A 19,217-nucleotide genomic window follows, 5' to 3' on the forward strand; every position below is an offset into this window, starting at 1 on the left:
GAGATTTGCAAAATTTCTACCGAAATACCGAAATTTTTTATAATAAAATATATTTTAATTATATGTAATAATTCTTGTAAGAATTTTAAAATATATTTTAATATATTTTTTATAATGTCGGTATAGACGGTATTATACAGATACCTACGAATTTCGGTATACCAAAATTTTCGATAAAAACGGTATGAAATTTATGTCGTACCAAAATTTCGGTATACCGAAATATCGGTACGATATCGATATCTATTTTTTTGGTACTAAAGTTTTCGGTACGATATACGGTATCATTCGATAAAGTCAGTATACCGTATCGAACCAGCCCTAGCTCAGGTGTTCAATCGTTTTTTTTTAATAAGTCAAGTTTTTGAAAAAGTGAAATTACAATTGAAAATTTTAAAATGTTATGTTTTTAATAAGTTTTTTTATATATATTATTTAACATGAAAAAATAGAGAGGCTAAAAAAAAAAGAGAAAGAGGGTTTTTTTTTTTTTTTTTGGACATTTTAAAAATTACACCAAAACACTATTTTGTTTCTATCATTACTCAAGTATTATATGCATATAGATATGTCGAATATAGCAAACACTATTCTCACTATTTTTTAGTGAGTAAATGTAAGCATATTATATTTATATTTAAAATTTTTATGATTATATATTTTGCAAAATATATAAATAAAATAAATAAAATCACCCCCTTATAAAATTGTCAAGCTCCGTCCCTTATCCCAAAATATATATTATGACACAAATGGGGCGACAAATTTCTATGAATTTGAATGAACTATTTATACAATTATTGATTAATGATGTATTATATAAGAGTGATAATTAAACATTATTAAAATAACTATGCATAATTAACACTAAACATGGGCGTAATTAAGTTTCACCATTTCTTCCCTATTGGCCGATGCACCAAGCATTGTACACCAACAATTTGATTGGAAATTCTTGCCTTCTACTGTAATAGCATCATAGAAGTAGGCCGCCGAATGGTGGGATACACGGGCATCATTCGATAACTCCAATTTTTTTTTACCAATTCCAATGTGCACATATCTTTGGCTCCATGACATATATATATAATCCCTCAAAATAATATAAGAGAATTCAAAATACTGCAAAATATATCTCCAAATTAAAGAACAGGCAATGGCAACAAGTGAAGTAAAGCTTCTAGGAACATGGTCGTGCCCGTACGTGAACCGGGCACAACTCGCTCTCAAGTTGAAATCTGTTGAGTATGAGTTCGTCGAAGATAATCCTTACAAGAAAAGTGAGATCCTGCTGAAATACAATCCGGTCCACAAGAAAATCCCGGTTCTTGTCCACGACGAAAAGCCGGTTTGCGAATCCCTCATCATTGTGCAGTATGTTGATGATGCTTGGCCTGCTAGTCCTTCCTTTTTCCCTACTGATGCATATGATCGTGCGCAGTCTCGTTTTTGGGCAGACTACATTGATACCAAGGTACAATATTCTTTGGGCAGACTACCATACTTGTGATATATACTATCTTGAGTTAATACTATTTGTGGATCTCGATAATGATTCTGCTTACTTCGAAAACAAGTATTCCTTGTTCTTGCGACGACTTTCTTCTATAAGAATTGCGGTTACAACATCATCGAAGACTAATGCTTGTTCGACAACATTGTTGGTCAAGACGATGATGAGTTGATCATATGAATCTGATAGATTTTGGAGTAAAAATTTTGCACGTTCAATTTCTGGTATTTTATGACCTAAAAAACTGAGTTGGGCAAATAAAGTATTTAACACGTTGATATGATCGATCACTGACGAGAATTCAGTCATACGAAGACCATAGAGCTTTCTTTTTAAGAAAATCTTATGGTGAAACGACTTGTCCTCGTATAGATCTACGAGAGTATCCCATATATCTTTTGCCGTCTTCTTTTTAGCAATTCTTGATAATACTCTACTTGTCATGGCCAAACGGAAATTGGCAATAGCATTACGATTCATCTCATTCCACTCATCATCATTTGTGATTTTTTCCGGTGTGTCTCCAATAGCCGTCAAGCAATGTTCCATTTGTAAAATTGCTTGTATCTTCAATTTCCACAACATGAAGTTGCTTCCATTGAATTTTTCTATATCGAACCTTTCAGCCATTCTCATACTTGATAGAAAAAAAAAATAAAAATAAAAATGCCTCAATGAAAATTAATCTAAAATAAGGTTCTCAATATTCAATGAGTGAGAAACTTTAGAATGGGAAGAAATAAGAAAAAAAGACCTTTTTATAGATGCATTTCTCAAATGGAAACACATATATGTGAACTCATGGGATGAGAAGAAATTTTTCAGCTGCCATAATTTTTAGTCAAAAAAAGCTTGCCAAACTTTTTGTCAAATAAATCTCCTCAATTAAGGCATGCCTCTGCCCATGTAATTTAATGACAGCCAATTCATGGCTTGTCCAAACAAGTGCTGACACTAATATTTGATCGATAGATTCGATTTGAGAAATGATTTTAAATCAGAATTTCAGGTAACGGATATTAGATCCATCACTCCAAATGAACAAATTTATATATATATATATATATATATATATATATATATATATATATATATATGCTTTAACATAAACTTGCCAAATAATTTCAGTGGTATCCACTAGTCAAAGTTCTTAGAGAAACAGAACACAAGGAGGAAAGAACATCTCTTATAGAGAAAGTTTCTGAAGGACTAGTGTTGCTCGAGGAAGTTTTCATCAAATGCAGCAAAGGAAAGCCTTACTTTGGAGGCGAAAACATCGGTTACCTCGACATTGTTCTTGGATCCACCTTGAGATGGCTTGTGGTGACAGAGATGGTTCTTGAAATCGAACTGCTGGATGGAAACAAGACTCCCGAATTGGCTAAATGGGTCCGTTCGTTTTGCTCCGACGGTGTTGTTGAGGATGTTTTGCCGGAGACTCCAAAACTTTTGGAACTCTATAGGAAGATACAAGATTTTATAAAATCTGGTTCTAAGTGGAATTGATATATGCTTGTGATTGACAAGTTACCTGGCTTAATTTCTTGTTTAATTAGTATTTTCCTTTTGTGGTGGATTGTAGATTAGTTGCCATTTTAGGCCGTTGGCCAAGAAAATGGGGCACAACTAGTTGCCACTCATGATAAAGTTGAAACAATACATTTCTTGATGTTATTTTTGCTTGTTTACGTAGTGAATTTAGCATTCTCGTGGATGCTGGCGAAAATTAAAATAAAAGAATTCAGATTAGGTGGAATTTTAGGGGAAATTGCATTTTCGGTACTTCATATTTGTTTCTCAGCGATTTTGGTGTCTATGTATTGAATATAATTTTTAGTATGTTATTTTTGTTTGTTTGTTTATTTATTTATATTTATTTATTTGAAATTTTAATTTTTAAACCCTGTGTTTTTTTTAATATGAAGATGGTGTCTAGTGCCACTGCCACACATATATTTTTGTAATCAAAATTAAAGATTTAAAGGAGTTTATTATAAACTTTTATAGCAACTTGAGTTAACAATTTTTATAAAACCAAATAAAACCAAATTAGTTGTTGCTTGAGCTTATCGTGTAGGTGCGCGCTTATGCAAGTCTCTGCATGTGGTTTAACATATTTCATATAAAAAAGACTTAAAATTGTAAAATTAAATGACAAAAAGTGCCAAATAAACGAAAAATGCAAAACTAAAGCTCAATTTTGATAAAAACTGCAGACCAAAATCATAAAACGTCAAATATAAATATAAAGGATTGGAAAAAGTCCCCCTAAAGTTTATCTACACGTATGATACTATGACATTAAAATCAGTTTGTGTGCTTCAAATTAAGCCACAATTTCGATGGCTTTATTTACGATTTAATTATTTAATTGGTTGTGTCGGAGCTTAACAAATTGGTCACGATTATATTTTGACCCTTTAGACCTTGATCAATTAAATTTCGATGGCGATATTTATGAATTAATTATTTGGAATTCGGGCCAAATACCACTGTTGCGCACGAGGTGTCATGTGAATAAATTTTAATGCGTCAGAAGTGAATGCCGAACTATAAACTGAAGTATTGCTTTGCCTTCTACGGTTACGATGAATTTTGCTTGTTAAGACCAACTATCATGACGAATTTTAATGAATAGATCCAAATAAAATTGAGACGGTTTTAACTTTTACGGATTACTATTGTGAATGCATAACCATCATGATAAATCTAAAAATACTCATTTATCAATATATGTGGGGTCCACTAAAAAATAATGAACCCCACATTAATTGTTATTGTCTAACGTTAGATCTACCTCAAGGTAGTGCCTGTATAGGTAGGATCTAACTTACCAACTGACCTTTTATTTGACTCAACTCATGAATAGTACTAATTTTTATACGTAAAGTATTACTTTTCATCGTAAATTTTGATCAGATTTACTTGTCTCATAGAAAAGATTTGTGACCGTCTCACATTACACCTACTCATAAAACCTCCAAGGTATGTTTATCTCATGTCCAATATATTTAAACATATATTTGCTATTTTACAAAATTTATATTGAAAAATGATCATCTATACTATTAATTAAGGGAGATAGATGAATAGTAACTAACTTTTGGTGAAGTTTTTTTTAATATATCAATAATACTCTTAAGTAGTTTTTTTTTTCAAATTTTTATTTACCATTTTTTTACAAATATTTTTATTTTATAATTTAATTACAAATATTTATAAAACAAAAATAAATTAAAAAACAAAACTATGATTGTACGGGCACACAATGCGTGCTCCAAGATGCTTAGTGTAAATTAATCTTTGATACTGTTGAACGACATAAACATCGAGTTTCGATTGCTTTTTCAATAATATAGTTACTTGACATACTTGTCCTCGATAATCTCAATTCAAATATGGAATTTTTAATACTTCTTTATCATTAATTTAAAATTATATTCTATCATTGTTTTTAAAACCGGATCGGACCGGCCAGTTCGACCGGTTCGACTGGGAACCGGTCACTGGTCCGGTCCGAAACACCCCAAAAACAGTTTTAACGGTTCAACCGCTCGGAATCGGTCAAGAATCGGTCAAAATCGGTTGAACCGGCTAAGAATCGGTCAAGAACCGCTCTCAAGAATCGGCCAAAAAACCGGTCGAACCGGTTTCAGAATATTTTTTATTTTTTTAAAAAAATTTTAAAATCTTAATTTAATATTTTATTATATATATATTATTATTTGAAATTTATACTTCTTTAAAAATATTATTTTAGTATTATTATAGTTTTTAATTAATTTATTTACTTTTAAAAAATATATATAACTATAATTAATATTTTGAATATATTTATATAATTATTTTTTTTAAAACTATGATAAACATATTTTTGTCTATTTATATACATCGTTTAGGTTTTTAAAATTTAAAAGATATTATTAATTATATTATATTATATAAACGGTTTTCCGGTCCGATCGTCCGGTTAAAACGGTCGGACCGGTTGAACCGGTCCCAACTACCTCTTACTTTAAGTACATTATATTTCACACACAATGTGTGTGCCTGTACCTAATTTCGGTTTAGTACATGTCGCCCACAGGGCACCTAAATAATTTTTATGTAAAAATGTTTATAGATTATATTAAAATTAAAAACTTTAAAATATTTTTTGACGATAATTATTTTATTTTATGGTGATATATATGATTATTTTAAAATTAAAATTTTTTATAAAACTAAAAATATAATTTATTAAGATATGAAATTTTATATATAATAACTATTGATTACCAATTTACCATAGTAGTTCTTTTGTAAGACGGTCTTTCAGATAAATTCGTGAGACAAGTCGATTGTACTATATAATGAAAAAAAAAACATTTTTCATGGGTCGAGTTAAATAGGAGTTTCGTCTAACAAAACTTATAGCAAGTATTTGTCTTAAACTTTGTATTTTACTAAAATAGATTTTTATGAGTTTTATTAAATAAAAATATAGATTTTTTTATAATTTGAGAATGAGGTAATTTTGCTTTATTAAAAAACACATCTACACACCAAAGTTAGCTAATCTAATCCCCTCAACTTTAACAATATAGTAGTAAATCATTTTGTTTGGATTGAATCATGAAGTAATTCTATAGAATCTATCATATATTTTTAGTTATTTAGATAAATTCAATTGATGAGATTTTAAATCATCCTCACGCGCGTATTGGTAATTATAATGAATTTCTAGTATCTAATTTTAATAGAGTCTAATATACATGCTTCAAAACAATTTAAAAAAAGAAAAAATAAAGAAAAAGATGATCCAAGCAAACGACCATTGCATATGAAGACAACCTTAAACAAAATCAAATGCTTCGCACATTGTTAACCATCTCTTCGCATGACATTACGTGAGATCAATACGAACTTTAACCGGAGGATGAAGATATATCTATATACGTTGATCCATTTTTAATTGAATGTTTGGTCTGCTCATATCATAAAATTAAAAATTAATTTTTCGACATCAATCAAATTAAATATATATTTTCTAACTTTTATTCCCTTCATGTTTAAAAATCACAACTCAGAAATTAGAATTACTACACAAAATGAATTCAAACTTGACTTTAGCCTTACATGATCATAAATCGAATTCGATATTAGCTAATTATATAATTAGTTTTAATGACGAACTTAATCAAATTATGAATTGACATAAGTTTTTATTTTGAAAAAATGGAACATTATGTGGAATATATTTCAAATAATAATAATAATAATAATAATAATAATAATAATAATAATAAATCGCTTAGTTACCTAAAAACACATAAATAACATCATGCATGTATCAAAATCTTTCTACCTTGGTTTAATTGGCTAGCTTGGTTGCATCCTATTGTTTTAGTTCGAGGATTTATCTAATGTACATCGTAGGATATATAGTGGCCGTGAGTTCTCACGCCATAAAACTTAAAAAAAAAAAAGAACACTTTCTACCATATTTTCACACATCAATTATCCTCTTTAGTAACATTTGGCTGTTTAAAAATTATAATAATTAAGTATAATATATGAATTGTCCCACTTATTTAAATCAATACTAAAATATAATCTATTTGTTTAATTTATTAAATTAAATAAAATTCCGAGAAATCTTCCTCTTCCATATAAACTTTTTGTAAAAAAATAGGAATCATCACTTCATAAAACTCAAAGATATTTCAATACAACATCTTTTAAGTCAAGATAGAAAACAAAAAAAACAACTAAGTGAAAAGACGCGCACAAAATATAACGAATTTAGCAAGTTTATTCGCCGCCTGATTGGCTTGCATATAAACTTATTTTGCCGTTTTTGTTGAATCTTTTCTATGCGGGATCATGCATGGAATATAAAAAATTAGTCATTTTGCATACCTTTTTTTTTTTTTTTTTTTTTTTATTTGTTAAAATAAATTAATGGCCTTCCGAGGTAAACTCAGGATTCCAAATTTTTATTAAAATATTGAACAATAATTAAAAAAACAATTAACAACCAAAGAATCAAATGATCCATGACCATAAAACAGGAACCTTTTTCATGCTCTTTTTTTTTTTTATTTTTTTTAAGGAGCTTTTTTTCATGCCTTTGGTTACAAAAAAAATTATATTTCGAATCCCCCATGCATAACTAAATAAATTAATGTAATCTAACAAATCCCTTATAAGCTTTCTCAAGAGTGTGTCACATGCCAAAGGAATTCTTCAACAAAGCCAAAGCAGTGAAACTGAGAAGCCACTTAGGCAAATACTTAATAGCAGACGATGATCACATCTCCACATGGCAGAGCAGAAACGGCGCCGCCGTGAACGCCCGGTGGCTGGTGGAACTCGTCGAAAGCAACAGCCACGTAATCCGCCTCAAAAGCTGTCACAACCGCTACCTCACCGCCTCCAGCCGCCACTTTTTTCCCGGCATGACTGGTCGCAAAGTCTTACAAACCATGCCGGAAAATCATACTAAAGATTTGGCGATCGAGTGGCAGCCGATACGAGACGGGTTTCAGGTGAAGTTGCGGGCGTTGATCGGGGGGACTTATCTGAGTGCTAACGGCGGTGCACCGCCGTGGAGGAATACGGTGACACATAATAGCCCTTGTACGTGCGGGTGCTAAGCATGATTGGGTTATGTGGGACGTGGAGGCGGTGGTGATGCCGGAGGATGAGGCTTCGCCGGAGTATTTGTCGATTGTTTTGAGCTGTTCGTCGCTTTCCAGTTTAGGATTTGGCATCGAGTCGTCAGTTAATTCTGCCTCCTCGGGATTTTCCGCCTCAACGTCACCTTTGTTCTCAATTAAGGTATATTTATGATCTATCTATAATTCTATATTTGGCACTATGGGCATAATTTCAACTTATTTTTACAACACTATCTTAACGATGAATTGTATTCATTCAAAGGTTGGAATTTATCAATATTTATGGGGTCCATTGAAAAAATAGTAAAACCCACATGTATTGATAGATCTCAATCCTTAAATCTGCATTGAGGCAATATTTGAATAGGTATGATCTCACTTACAGGCTACCGCAAGCAAGTGCAAAACGAAGAATATTTATGAGTATCTCAGTGATACAGTCTTGTGTAAAGTCAACTCGGTTCATATTTATAACATAACAAATAATACATTGGGTCGGATTAGATTAGATACGAGGATCAGTATTACAAAACTAATATTTGAGACGCCGTCACACGAGTTTTGGTGCCACAACCGAATATGCCACCTTTTAATTTTTTTTTTACCATTTTATTACCATCAACTCGTTTTCTTAGCTTAGTAATTAAAATAGAATATTAATGAACACATATTATTCATATCATAAGGTATAGAACAAATACAAAATCTATTGTTAGACAAATTTCTTAATTAAATCACTCGTGATAAAGTATTATTTTTTATCTTAAAAGTATTATTAGTTAGCATAAATATGAATATGTTTGATCAGTTTCACAGATAAATGTCTGTGAAAGTATCTCAATTTTCACAAGAAATCTACTTTAGAATTAACAAAAGCATATAGTAGTACAAATACAACTAAAGGAATCGTTCAAAAATTTAACCAAAATATACTAACATTAGTTGTTTCTCAAGAGCTTCTCTGGAGAATGCGTGAAATGTAAAATTGAATAATTAGTTTGATAAATAATTAAATTAAAAATACACGGCAGGAAATGGTGTGTGTGATTAAAATATTATTCATTTGACTTTTCTTTGATTTGCTCATAGACTAATAAGTTTGAACAAACACCGAACCAAAACCGCGTGCATCATGATTTTGACCATGGCCGCCGCCACCTGACTCTGTTTCCGGATAAAACCCAGAAGTTTCATTCAAACCTTTCAATCAACAGCCCATTATAAATTCTCGTGTAATCGAACCAAATCTTTCTTCGATTTAACTTGTTTAATAACAATTTTGATTAACGCAGAAACTCAGCTCAAAATTTACGTTCCGAAGCACCGCCGCCATGGATTTTTTCCTAACTGCAAAAACAGTCCGCCTGAAAAGCTCCCACGACAAGTACCTCACCGCCGATGAAGACGAGGAATCCGTGATCCAAGACCGTAACGGATCCACCAGATCCGCGAAATGGACGGTGGAATTCGTGGGAAATTCCGACAACATAATCCGGCTCAAGAGTTGTTACAACAAGTACTTGACCGCCTCCAACCAGCCGTTTCTTCTGGGCATGACGGGCCGGAAAGTGATCCAGTCGCTTCCGAGCCGCCTCGACAGCTCCGTGGAATGGGAGCCTGTTCCTGATGACGGCGGCGTTAAGTTGAAGACGAGGTACGGCCAGTTCTTGCGTGCGAATGGAGGCTTGCCGCCGTGGAGGAATTCCGTAACGCATGATATCCCTCATCGGACGGCGACCCAGGAGTGGATTTCGTGGGAGGTTCACGTGGTGGAGATTCTGGTAGCCCAATCACCCGCGGGGAAAGCGCCGCCGCTAGTGGTGGCGGAGAAGGAAGATTCTTCCATTTCAGAGTCGGGTTCGCCGACTACTTCCAAGTCTGCGAGTTTTTCTAGGCAAGAGGTAACTTAATTGGTCTTGTTTTGAAGTGTTTATATGATTTTATTAGATTTTTAAAAAAAAATGTGAAATTGAACAAAATGTTGGTTTTAAATCTAATACATTACAATCTATAGTTTGAAAAATGAACCCAAGAAAATTAATACATCATCTGAAATGGGTATGGGTTAGTATAGTATTATCTTGAAGAGAAGTAAATCACATTTGATTGGTCCATTTGCTAAATGTAAGATATATATCAAGAAGTTATAGTACAAATGGTTATTGGTATATCTATGTAGTGTTTTGATTCTATGTTTTGTCCATGATTATGCAGTCAAGTGATTCTTTCGTTGGTTCCATACCGAAAGGCAACGAAGGGAGACTGATCTACTTTTACATAGCCGACGAATATGGAGAAGTCGATCTTGGATTCGAGGAGCTCTGCATCTCGTTCAAAGGGAATGGAGTGTATGAGTTGTCGAAGAGGCTAGAGGCCGAGTTAGGAGTCGAAGGTATAACAGTGTGTACTCGAAGCCCGAATGGGAAGCTCTATCCTCTTCATCTGCAGCTTCCGCCCAATAACACTACCATGCACGTTGTTGTGGTGCCACCATCAACAAGAGGTGATCTTTTTATCGATTAGATTTTATTCATGTATTCTGCGTTGAAACGTACACTAGGCAACATAGAAGTTGGCAAATGCATTAACATGGTTTCGGTCTCTGTTAACGTGATGTCTGTTACATGATCCTGCCTCATTTACGTGCTTCCGCCGCTGCTTGGAATTGGATATGACGATTTTTGTTGGCTCATGTATTTCAGTGTCTCAAGATTTGGACAAATCTGGAGTGCCGTTTTATGCAAGGAATTCGGAGAGTGCATCAATTTTGATTGAATAATTTTCGAATGCTTCGCGTATGGACACACATATTCAAGCGAGTGAAGGGATTTCTTGTAGCTGTTATTGCTGGTTTCTCACTAGCACTCATTCTCCATTGTTTTGTTCCTTTATTATTTGTGTTTTCCGTGGATCTTATAAACTGATTGTGTAGCAAAAGATTTGTGAGCAGCATTGTAAATTCTTGAGTGAAATATTATCTGGTGATTACTGATGACTTTATGTAGATCAGATGAACATGTATACAAAAATTATAATAACTGAGTGAAAGTTCTTTGGAGTACATTGCCATTCGTGTATGCTTCTCCAACCAAACATTTTCTCCAATAACAATATTGATGCCTATGAGCCGGAAGAAATTGAGTTCCAAGATTCATGAACCTAAATATGTGCCTTAAAATGATGGAAACGGATTCGATCTCTCATAACAACCTCCACGTTGAAATTAATTCTGGAGAATAATTTGGTAAAATTATGGCAATCGTTGCACCCACGCAGATTCTTGAACACACGCACGAATCGGAACCGGCCTGGTTTTGTGTTCAACAACCCAAACGCGATGGCCAGTCTCTCGCTATGAAGTCTAAGCGAGTTCACCTTCTCATCATCAAGCTCATTAACCACATCCAAGAACTGATAAATTTCTTTCTTTCGGGGATGAGTCGTGTCCCCTGCGAAACATTGCCCTTGATTTCTATTCAAGTGCAACCAGTTTCTTCAGCAACACCTTTATCGATCGGTGGTCAGTTTCCTAGCAAACTAAACCAATTCTTCATTCCAGCGATCAGCAGATGCATATAATCTTTGAAAGAAGAACATAATCCCCACTACTAGCAGCATATCCTCTCCTGGTCCCATCATCTGCTTCGCCATTTCTTCAATCTGCTCAAGGAATCGGCTTGCATATAAACTTATTTTGCAGTACTTTTTGTTGAATCTTTTCTTTGCGGGATCATGCATGGCTTGGAAATTTAAAAAAAAATAAAAATAAGTCATTTTAATTTGCATACCTTTTTGTATGATTTGTTAAAATAAATTAATAGGTTTCCGAGGCAAACTCAATATTCTAATTTATCTAATTATTGTCCATTGTTTTGAGATGTTCGTCTCGAGTCTGTCAGTTAATCCCGCCCCACAAGGATTATCCGGCGCCGCGAACTTCATGTGTGTGTAATAAAATTTAAATAAAATAATATTATTCATTTTGACTTTTCTTTGATTTGCTCCGTAAGATATGCATTGACTATGTTCGAAAACGAAACCGGCCCCTGACTCTGTTCCCAGAAGTTTCGTTCAATCTTCTTCGATGAACAGCTAGCCGACTATAAAATCGAACCCAATCTATCTTCAATTTATTGACTATGTACGTTAATTAACGCAGAAACTCAGCTCAGAGTTTACGCAGCACAGCACCGCCGCCATGGATTTTTTCCTAACTGCAAAAACAGTCCGCCTGAAAAGCTCCCACGACAAGTACCTGACCGCCGATGAAGATGAGGAATCCGTGATACAAGACCGTAACGGGTCCTCCAGATCCTCGAAATGGACGGTGGAATTCGTGGTGAATTCCGACAACATATTCCGGCTCAAGAGTTGTTACAACAAGTACTTGACCGCCTCCAAACAGCTATTCCTTCTGGGCATGACGGGCCGGAAAGTGACCCAGTCGCTTCCGAGCCGGCTCGACAGCTCTGTGGAATGGGAGCCTGTTCTTGATAACGGCGTCGTTAAGTTGAAGACGAAGTACGGGAAGTTCTTGCGTGCGAATGGAGGCTTGCCGCCGTGGAGGAATTCGGTAACGCATGATATCCCTCATCGGACGGTGACCCAGGAGTGGATTTCGTGGGAGGTGCACGTGCTGGAGATTCTGGTAACCCAATCTCCGGCGGAGAAAGCGCCGCCGCCAGTGGTGGCGGAGAAGGAAGATTCTTCCATTTCAGAGTCGACCTCTCCGACTAAGTCCAAGTCTGCCAGTTTTCCTAGAGAAGAGGTAACTTAATTGGTCTTGTTTTGAAATTTGAAGTATTTATATCAATTTATTTTTTTATTTTTAAAAATGTGATATATTAATTAATCGATATATTAATAAATTATTATTTTAAAGAGTATTTTTTTACTCAACGAACACATATTTGATCACATAGAAAATAATCGTGTTTCATCATGTCTTGTGTTTTGAATTAATGTAAAAATAAAATTCATTATATATATCTATAAAAAGGTAAATGAAATGAATTTTTAAATTATTAAAAAATATTTATTGTATTGACTAATCGAATACAAATTGTCGGTTAATCGAATAAATTTTATTGTGTAACGCAAATATGATTCACTTGCTTATATTATGATTCGATGAGAAAAATATAGATGAAATGTAATTAAATTAAAATTTCAAGAAAATCCTAAAACAATTAATATAATCATATTTTACTAATATATGCTAATTATGTCTCTAATTTTTAGATAATTATTAATTTATGATATTGATTATATCATATTTATAGAAGAGTATTCCAAAAAACTATTATCTTATTAATTTATCAAAATTATTAATTTAGCCTATTGGCCTAAGTCATGACCAAGGAAAAAATTTTATTTTATTGAGGTTATTAATTTATCGGGTATTAATTTATAGAGATTTTTCAGAGTACAAATGGTTATTGGTAACTGGAGGTAGTGTTTTGATTCCGTGCAGTCTAGTGATTCTTTCGTTGGTTCCATACCGAAAGGTAACCAAGGGAGACTAATCTACTTTCACATAGCCGACGAATATGGAGAAGTCGATCGTGGATTCGAGGAGCTCTGCATCTCGTTCAAAGGGAATGAGGTGCATGAGCTGACGACGAGGCTAGAGGTCGAGTTAGGATTCGAGGGTATAACAGTGTGTGCTCGAAGCCCGAATGGGAAGCTCTATCCTCTTCATCTGCAGCTTCCGCCCAATAACACTACCAGGCACGTTGTTGTGGTGCCAAGGCCATCATCAAGAGGTGATCTTTTATCGATTAGATTTTATGTATGCGTTCTGTGTTGAAACGTACACTAGGCCGCATAGAAGTTGGCAAATGCATTTAACATGGTTGGAATTGGATATTAGGACTAATGTTGGCTCATATGTTTTCATATTCTCGTGTTTCAGTGTCTCAAGATTTGGACGAATCTGGAGTGCCATTTTATGCAAGGTGTTCGGAGATTCCATCAATTTTGATCCAATAATTTGGAATGCTTCGCGTATGTACATACACATTCAAGCGAGACTTGCAGCTGTTATTGCTGCAGGTTTCTCACAGCACTGTCATTCTTCGTTGTTTTGTTCCTTTGTTACTTGTGGTTTCTGTGGATCTTATGAGCTGATTTTGTAGCAAAAGATTTGTGAGCAGCATTGTAAATTCTTGAGTGAAATATTATTTGGTGATTACTGATTACTTTATGTAAGATTAGATCAACATGTTTACAAAACTTATGATAACTGAGTGAAAGTTCTTTGGAGACTATATCAGGACCTTGGATTAATGATACACTCATGCATGGCAATGTATGTATTGCTGAATATTAATGTTAAACAAACCACGTTTCACCAAAAATCTTTACAAGAACACATGCCATCTCTAAAATGATGGAAACGGATGCGATCTCTCATTACAACCTCCACGTTGAAAATTCTGGAGATAAATTTGGTAAAATTATGGCAGTCATCGCACACACGCAGATTCTTGAACACACGAATCGGAACCCCTGGCTTTGAGTTCAACAACCCAAATGCGATGGCCAATCTCTCACTGTGAAGTCTAAGCGAGTTTCCCTTCTCACCATCAAGCTCATTCACCATGGATGCCTGCTCATAATCAGGAATATACCCTTCTGCCTCCAATTTCTGGTTAACCACATCCAAGAACTGATAAATTTCTTTCTTTCGGGGATGAGTCGTGTCCCCTGCGAAAAATTCGTGAACAAGGCCATTGATTTCTATTGAAGTGCAACCAGGCTCTTTAGCAACACCTTTATCGGTCATCAGTTTCCTAACTAAACCAACTTCATTCCAGCGATCAGCAGATGCATATAATCTTGACAGAAGAACATAATCGCCACTACTAGCAGCATTCTCTTCTGATCCCATTATCTGCTTAGCCATTTCTTCAATCAGCTCAACGTTTATGCTTTGTTTACAACAAGCATCGAGAAGACTTCTCCAAATCACATTGTCAGGCTTCATTGTCATACTTGATACAACATCAAGTGCTTCACTGATTAGCCCATTACGAGCTAGAAGGTCTATTAGGCAACCATAGTGCTGCAAAACTGGCTCGATCTTGTACTGGTTGCCCATTGTATCGAAGTATCTACGGCCCTCATCAACCAAACCTCTGTGATTGCACGCGGTCAAGACCCCAACGAATGTGATGGAATTGGGCAATAGTTTTTCTTCATCAACCATTCGGCTAAAATGTTCAAACACTCTCTCCGCCTCGCCATGCATTGCGAATCCTAAAATCATCACGTTCCAAGAAGTCACATCTCGTCTTATCATCCCTTGAAACACCTGCTCGGCAATTCTCAACGACCCACATTTGCAGTACATCTCCACCAAAGAATTATTAACCAGAACATCAAAATCAGAATCCATTTGATACTTTCTCAGAATATATGCATGAGCCCACAGACCCAAGGACAAAGCCCCTACACCTGCACAAGCATCTATTACACTCTGCAACGTGTAGCCATCAGGTTCGAAGGTTTTATTCATCTCTACAAAAAATTTCAACGCCTCGTCAAAATCCCCCATCTGCACAAGCCCATCTATGATCACATTCCAAGAAACCAGGCTCCTTTCCTGCATTTTGTCAAACACCTTTCTTGCGCTTTCCGAGCACCCGCAAGAAGCATAGAAATGAATCAAACTGTTGTTTATGTAAACATCCGACGCAAACCCATGCTTCAAAAGGTGAGCATGTGCTTGGTTTCCTTCGCTCAAAGAAAACAAATAAGCACAAGCTTTCAACACAAAAGGAAATGTATGGTTATCCGGAACCACACTCTCTAGCTTCACCATTTCTTGAAAAAGTGAAAATGCTTTCCTTTTGTGGTCCTTGCTACGAGCATAGGCTCTAATGACAGTATTGTAAATGAAGGCATTGGGGTTCGGAATCTGGAGAAGAAGATGGAAAGCGTAACTGAGGTCTTGTAAAGAGTAGTGGTGGACAAGTCTGCTGTAAAGGAAGAAACTTTCTGGGTTGCTTTCAGGAGGTGGGTTTGTGCGGAGGATTCTGCCGTGGATTTGCTTGACGCGACGTAGAGAAATGCTGTCATTTTGGGTTAGAAGGTGGTGTAGACGGTGGTTGTGTGCAGCGGCGGTGGGCGAAGCCGGAGGCGCGGAGACCAAAGCCGCAGCCATTCTTTGAATTCGGCGGATGACGTTTCGTTATTTACCACTTATGGGCAGATAGCCCATTTATTAAATACTAGTAAACATATGCACTTAATTTTTTTTTTATGTAAGATATTGTTTTATATTTGTGCATAAAATATTTTTATATAAAATATAATAAGATTTGGGTAGTTTATATTTAATGTTATTTTTTTGATTATTAATTTTTTATTCTTTATTTTATTTAAAATAATTTTGGTAGTTATGGAGTAAGAGTGTTTTGGAGATAAGTATTAGTATATCATACTTATCAAAGTAGTTATTATGTGAGGCTCAACTTTAATAATATAGAATAGATAATGAAGCAACAGTAAAAATTGAAAGTTTTTCCCTGGATGTAACAGTGGCAAGAGTGAGATGCAATTGTATATATTTGTTACCCTGCATATACCTCGCGCGATGCTTATGCGAATATGTAAGATGTTTTATCAGATGATTGCGTGATTATTTCAATTTTTTTATTTTAAAAATCTGGGTGCCAGTATAAATAAAAAGTTTAAACTTATCATAAGATGTCTGATGTGGCAGCGTAATTGAGCGTTTGACTAATTATTAAGAGTTCGATTAGTCTATCAAACATTTTCTCGAACAAACATGTCGCACAGAGTTCATCTAATTCAATTTATCTGATTAGCCTGATTTGCAGACTATTGTAGCTGGAATTATTTAACAACTCTAAAGAATAGCGACTGTAGGTGCTATGATCAAGGCGTTTTCCCAATTCATTCTATCTTCTTTTGTCAAGGTTTTAAAAATCACCAATTGGGAAGAAAATCCATTGACAAATATCAAGATATATACATAAGATGATCAAATGGATTTGCGCGTAAATTTTTTTTTCTAATTAATAATTTAAATTATTTTAAATAAAAAAGATATAAAATTCAAACTATGGATAAAGTGAGAGTAAGCACCATAAATATACGTTTAAATAAATAAATATTGAAGTTTTTGAAAAACTTAAAATATTAAAATTACAATAGTTAATATTTAACTACAAAAACTACAAATTTCTACTATAATAGAAATAAACTCATCATCAAGTAGTACTGTATTATATTTTTAATAAATAATAGACTACTAGTACTCCAATTGCCACACATGCAGTATATTAAAAATTCTTGGTGCTAATAATTTTTGTCAGATATTATTTTGAAATTACAAGTTTTTAAAAATGACTTGTTATGATACTTATATTTATATGTTATGTGTGATATATTTGTTAAAAAATTCAATAAACATGGATAAATATGAACAAAAATTTTATTATTATGATATATATAATTATGGCTTATAACTAAGAATATAGTTTTATCAGTAGAGTATGCCATCGCATGGTTAATTAAATATCGCTACAAGAGAGAATTAAATACTTCATCCAAAAATAAAAACATGTGCATAAATATTTTCACATGAGAAATTAATATCGAAAATAAAATCATGCATATATAGCAGCAATCACGTTAGATTCTCCGGAGAGAATACACAAATCACACGAAAATTAACCAAATACATGCGTGCAAATATATAGAATATTAATGTAGATAAGAGTTTTGAATAGATTCTTGGCTCAGTACTCTTGCCACTGAATAAAGGCCAAAGCTAGCTCCCACTTATTTGATGTGTCTGTCTCAGAATCTGTGTTTGTCAATCTTCTTTTGAAGGTCTTCCTTCTTCGCCCCCACAACTTTATCAACTATCTTCCCTCTCTTCATCAGCAGGAATGTAGGCATTGCTTGCACCCCGAAATCTTGTGCCACATCCTGCATTTTACGTACGCCATCCCGACATGAACACGATTAATTCCATGATCAGAAACTAGCTAGATTTTGATTTGGAACATAATATATAGCAAGCTTACAAACAACTCATCAACATCAATCTTGATGAAGTCGACGTCCGTGTATTTCACCGCGAATTCGTTGATTGCTGGTTCGATGTAGCGACACGGCCCGCACCATGAAGCTGTGAAGTCCACCACCATCTTCAAACAAGAAGAGAGCTAATTAATTAATCATTACAAAAAACCCCTGATGAAAATATTCAACATCAATTATATATATATGGAATGTATAATATAATACGAGTTTTGAAGTTTGTTTTGCGGATTCGAAATGAATCCTCCACTTGTTTGAGGAGTGGAATGCGATAACTTGACCCTTCTGGATCGATGGCGATCGATTATATCTAGTACTGGTCGGATGAATATCAGTTGAAACACTGGCACCCATTTTTCTTGATGATCTTCTTGATAATGGAATTATTTCTTTTCTTTTTCTTTTTTTAGTATTTCGAATATTGTTGGCTTGGATTATCACTTGGTGGCAATGGTTTTTATACTAGTCGTCCATTGCTTAAATAATAATTTTCCTTCTTTTATTTGCAGAATAGCTAGCGCCTGCAGAATCATGTTCTTGGGACCCTTTATTATACGCACCGCTGACGTTAAATATGGCAAGATTTGGTGCTCATTTCCCCAATTATCAAAGAATTATTAACTTAATGATCAGACAAATTTAATTTATGCCTTTGTTAAATCACGGTCTTCTGTTACATCTGATTAATATACATTAATCTCTGATCAGCCATCGAGTTTATATATGTTCATCGATCGCAAAGTCGATATAGAGTGACAAGAATTAAAGATTAGAAACTGTGAAAATAAATAATCTATTTTCTACTATAAAAGTGTGAATGAAGGACAAAGTTTTTTATTGTGTATTGTCATAATTGCCCATCTACTATTTCTACTATGAAAGGGTGAATGAAGGGCAAAGTTTTTTATTGTGTATTGTCATAATTGCCCAAATTTTGTTCATTGGAGTGTTAAATGTTGGGGTAT

General features: G+C 34.2%; 6 protein-coding genes across 6 annotated transcripts; 4 read left to right on the top strand and 2 right to left on the bottom strand.

Annotated features, from left to right (window-relative positions):
• The first annotated feature begins 915 nt into the window (after positions 1 to 915).
• On the top strand, positions 916 to 3,203 carry LOC140872142 (glutathione S-transferase U17-like). Its single transcript, XM_073274910.1, has 2 exons — positions 916 to 1,474; positions 2,642 to 3,203. Exons 1-2 carry the CDS (start codon positions 1,157 to 1,159, stop codon positions 3,017 to 3,019), a joined length of 696 nt encoding a protein of 231 aa, XP_073131011.1. The 5' UTR covers positions 916 to 1,156; the 3' UTR covers positions 3,020 to 3,203.
• A 4,522-nt stretch (positions 3,204 to 7,725) lies between these two features.
• Positions 7,726 to 8,151, top strand: LOC140871976 (uncharacterized). The gene has a single exon (XM_073274714.1). It carries the CDS (start codon positions 7,726 to 7,728, stop codon positions 8,149 to 8,151), a length of 426 nt encoding a protein of 141 aa, XP_073130815.1.
• Positions 8,152 to 9,396: 1,245 nt separating this feature from the next.
• Positions 9,397 to 11,179, top strand: LOC140871283 (uncharacterized). Its single transcript, XM_073273720.1, has 3 exons — positions 9,397 to 10,076; positions 10,390 to 10,678; positions 10,878 to 11,179. The coding sequence occupies exons 1-3, from the start codon at positions 9,507 to 9,509 to the stop codon at positions 10,952 to 10,954; spliced, it is 936 nt and encodes a 311-aa protein (XP_073129821.1). The 5' UTR covers positions 9,397 to 9,506; the 3' UTR covers positions 10,955 to 11,179.
• Positions 11,180 to 11,436: 257 nt separating this feature from the next.
• LOC140871282 (uncharacterized) lies at positions 11,437 to 14,380 on the top strand. Its single transcript, XM_073273719.1, has 3 exons — positions 11,437 to 12,943; positions 13,649 to 13,940; positions 14,090 to 14,380. The coding sequence occupies exons 1-3, from the start codon at positions 12,374 to 12,376 to the stop codon at positions 14,164 to 14,166; spliced, it is 939 nt and encodes a 312-aa protein (XP_073129820.1). The 5' UTR covers positions 11,437 to 12,373; the 3' UTR covers positions 14,167 to 14,380.
• Positions 14,381 to 14,511: 131 nt separating this feature from the next.
• On the bottom strand, positions 14,512 to 16,377 carry LOC140871281 (pentatricopeptide repeat-containing protein At1g59720, chloroplastic/mitochondrial). Its single transcript, XM_073273718.1, has one exon. It carries the CDS (start codon positions 16,340 to 16,342, stop codon positions 14,525 to 14,527), a length of 1,818 nt encoding a protein of 605 aa, XP_073129819.1. The 5' UTR covers positions 16,343 to 16,377; the 3' UTR covers positions 14,512 to 14,524.
• A 1,419-nt stretch (positions 16,378 to 17,796) lies between these two features.
• LOC140872179 (thioredoxin H2-like) lies at positions 17,797 to 18,686 on the bottom strand. The gene is made up of 3 exons (XM_073274965.1): positions 18,460 to 18,686; positions 18,237 to 18,359; positions 17,797 to 18,138 (listed from the first exon to the last, which is right to left on the bottom strand). Exons 1-3 carry the CDS (start codon positions 18,604 to 18,606, stop codon positions 18,007 to 18,009), a joined length of 402 nt encoding a protein of 133 aa, XP_073131066.1. The 5' UTR covers positions 18,607 to 18,686; the 3' UTR covers positions 17,797 to 18,006.
• Positions 18,687 to 19,217: the final 531 nt, after the last annotated feature.

The sequence above is a fragment of the Henckelia pumila genome, unplaced genomic scaffold (genome assembly GCF_033568475.1).
Source record: "Henckelia pumila isolate YLH828 unplaced genomic scaffold, ASM3356847v2 CTG_461:::fragment_3, whole genome shotgun sequence".
Lineage (NCBI taxonomy): Eukaryota > Viridiplantae > Streptophyta > Magnoliopsida > Lamiales > Gesneriaceae > Henckelia > Henckelia pumila.

Excerpts from the sequence above, each read along its gene's own strand:
- LOC140872142 (XM_073274910.1), top strand. The coding sequence starts at position 1,157 with ATGGCAACAAGTGAAGTAAAGCTTCTAGGAACATGGTCGTGCCCGTAC. Across the intron at positions 1,475-2,641 it reads CAGACTACATTGATACCAAG|TGGTATCCACTAGTCAAAGT; the intron begins GTACAATATTCT and ends AAATAATTTCAG.
- LOC140871976 (XM_073274714.1), top strand. The coding sequence starts at position 7,726 with ATGCCAAAGGAATTCTTCAACAAAGCCAAAGCAGTGAAACTGAGAAGC.
- LOC140871283 (XM_073273720.1), top strand. The coding sequence starts at position 9,507 with ATGGATTTTTTCCTAACTGCAAAAACAGTCCGCCTGAAAAGCTCCCAC. Across the intron at positions 10,077-10,389 it reads CGAGTTTTTCTAGGCAAGAG|TCAAGTGATTCTTTCGTTGG; the intron begins GTAACTTAATTG and ends ATGATTATGCAG. Across the intron at positions 10,679-10,877 it reads GGTGCCACCATCAACAAGAG|TGTCTCAAGATTTGGACAAA; the intron begins GTGATCTTTTTA and ends CATGTATTTCAG.
- LOC140871282 (XM_073273719.1), top strand. The coding sequence starts at position 12,374 with ATGGATTTTTTCCTAACTGCAAAAACAGTCCGCCTGAAAAGCTCCCAC. Across the intron at positions 12,944-13,648 it reads CCAGTTTTCCTAGAGAAGAG|TCTAGTGATTCTTTCGTTGG; the intron begins GTAACTTAATTG and ends GATTCCGTGCAG. Across the intron at positions 13,941-14,089 it reads GCCAAGGCCATCATCAAGAG|TGTCTCAAGATTTGGACGAA; the intron begins GTGATCTTTTAT and ends CTCGTGTTTCAG.
- LOC140871281 (XM_073273718.1), bottom strand. The coding sequence starts at position 16,342 with ATGGCTGCGGCTTTGGTCTCCGCGCCTCCGGCTTCGCCCACCGCCGCT.
- LOC140872179 (XM_073274965.1), bottom strand. The coding sequence starts at position 18,606 with ATGGGTGCCAGTGTTTCAACTGATATTCATCCGACCAGTACTAGATAT. Across the intron at positions 18,360-18,459 it reads CAAAACAAACTTCAAAACTC|ATGGTGGTGGACTTCACAGC; the intron begins GTATTATATTAT and ends TCTTGTTTGAAG. Across the intron at positions 18,139-18,236 it reads TTGATGTTGATGAGTTGTTT|GATGTGGCACAAGATTTCGG; the intron begins GTAAGCTTGCTA and ends CGTAAAATGCAG.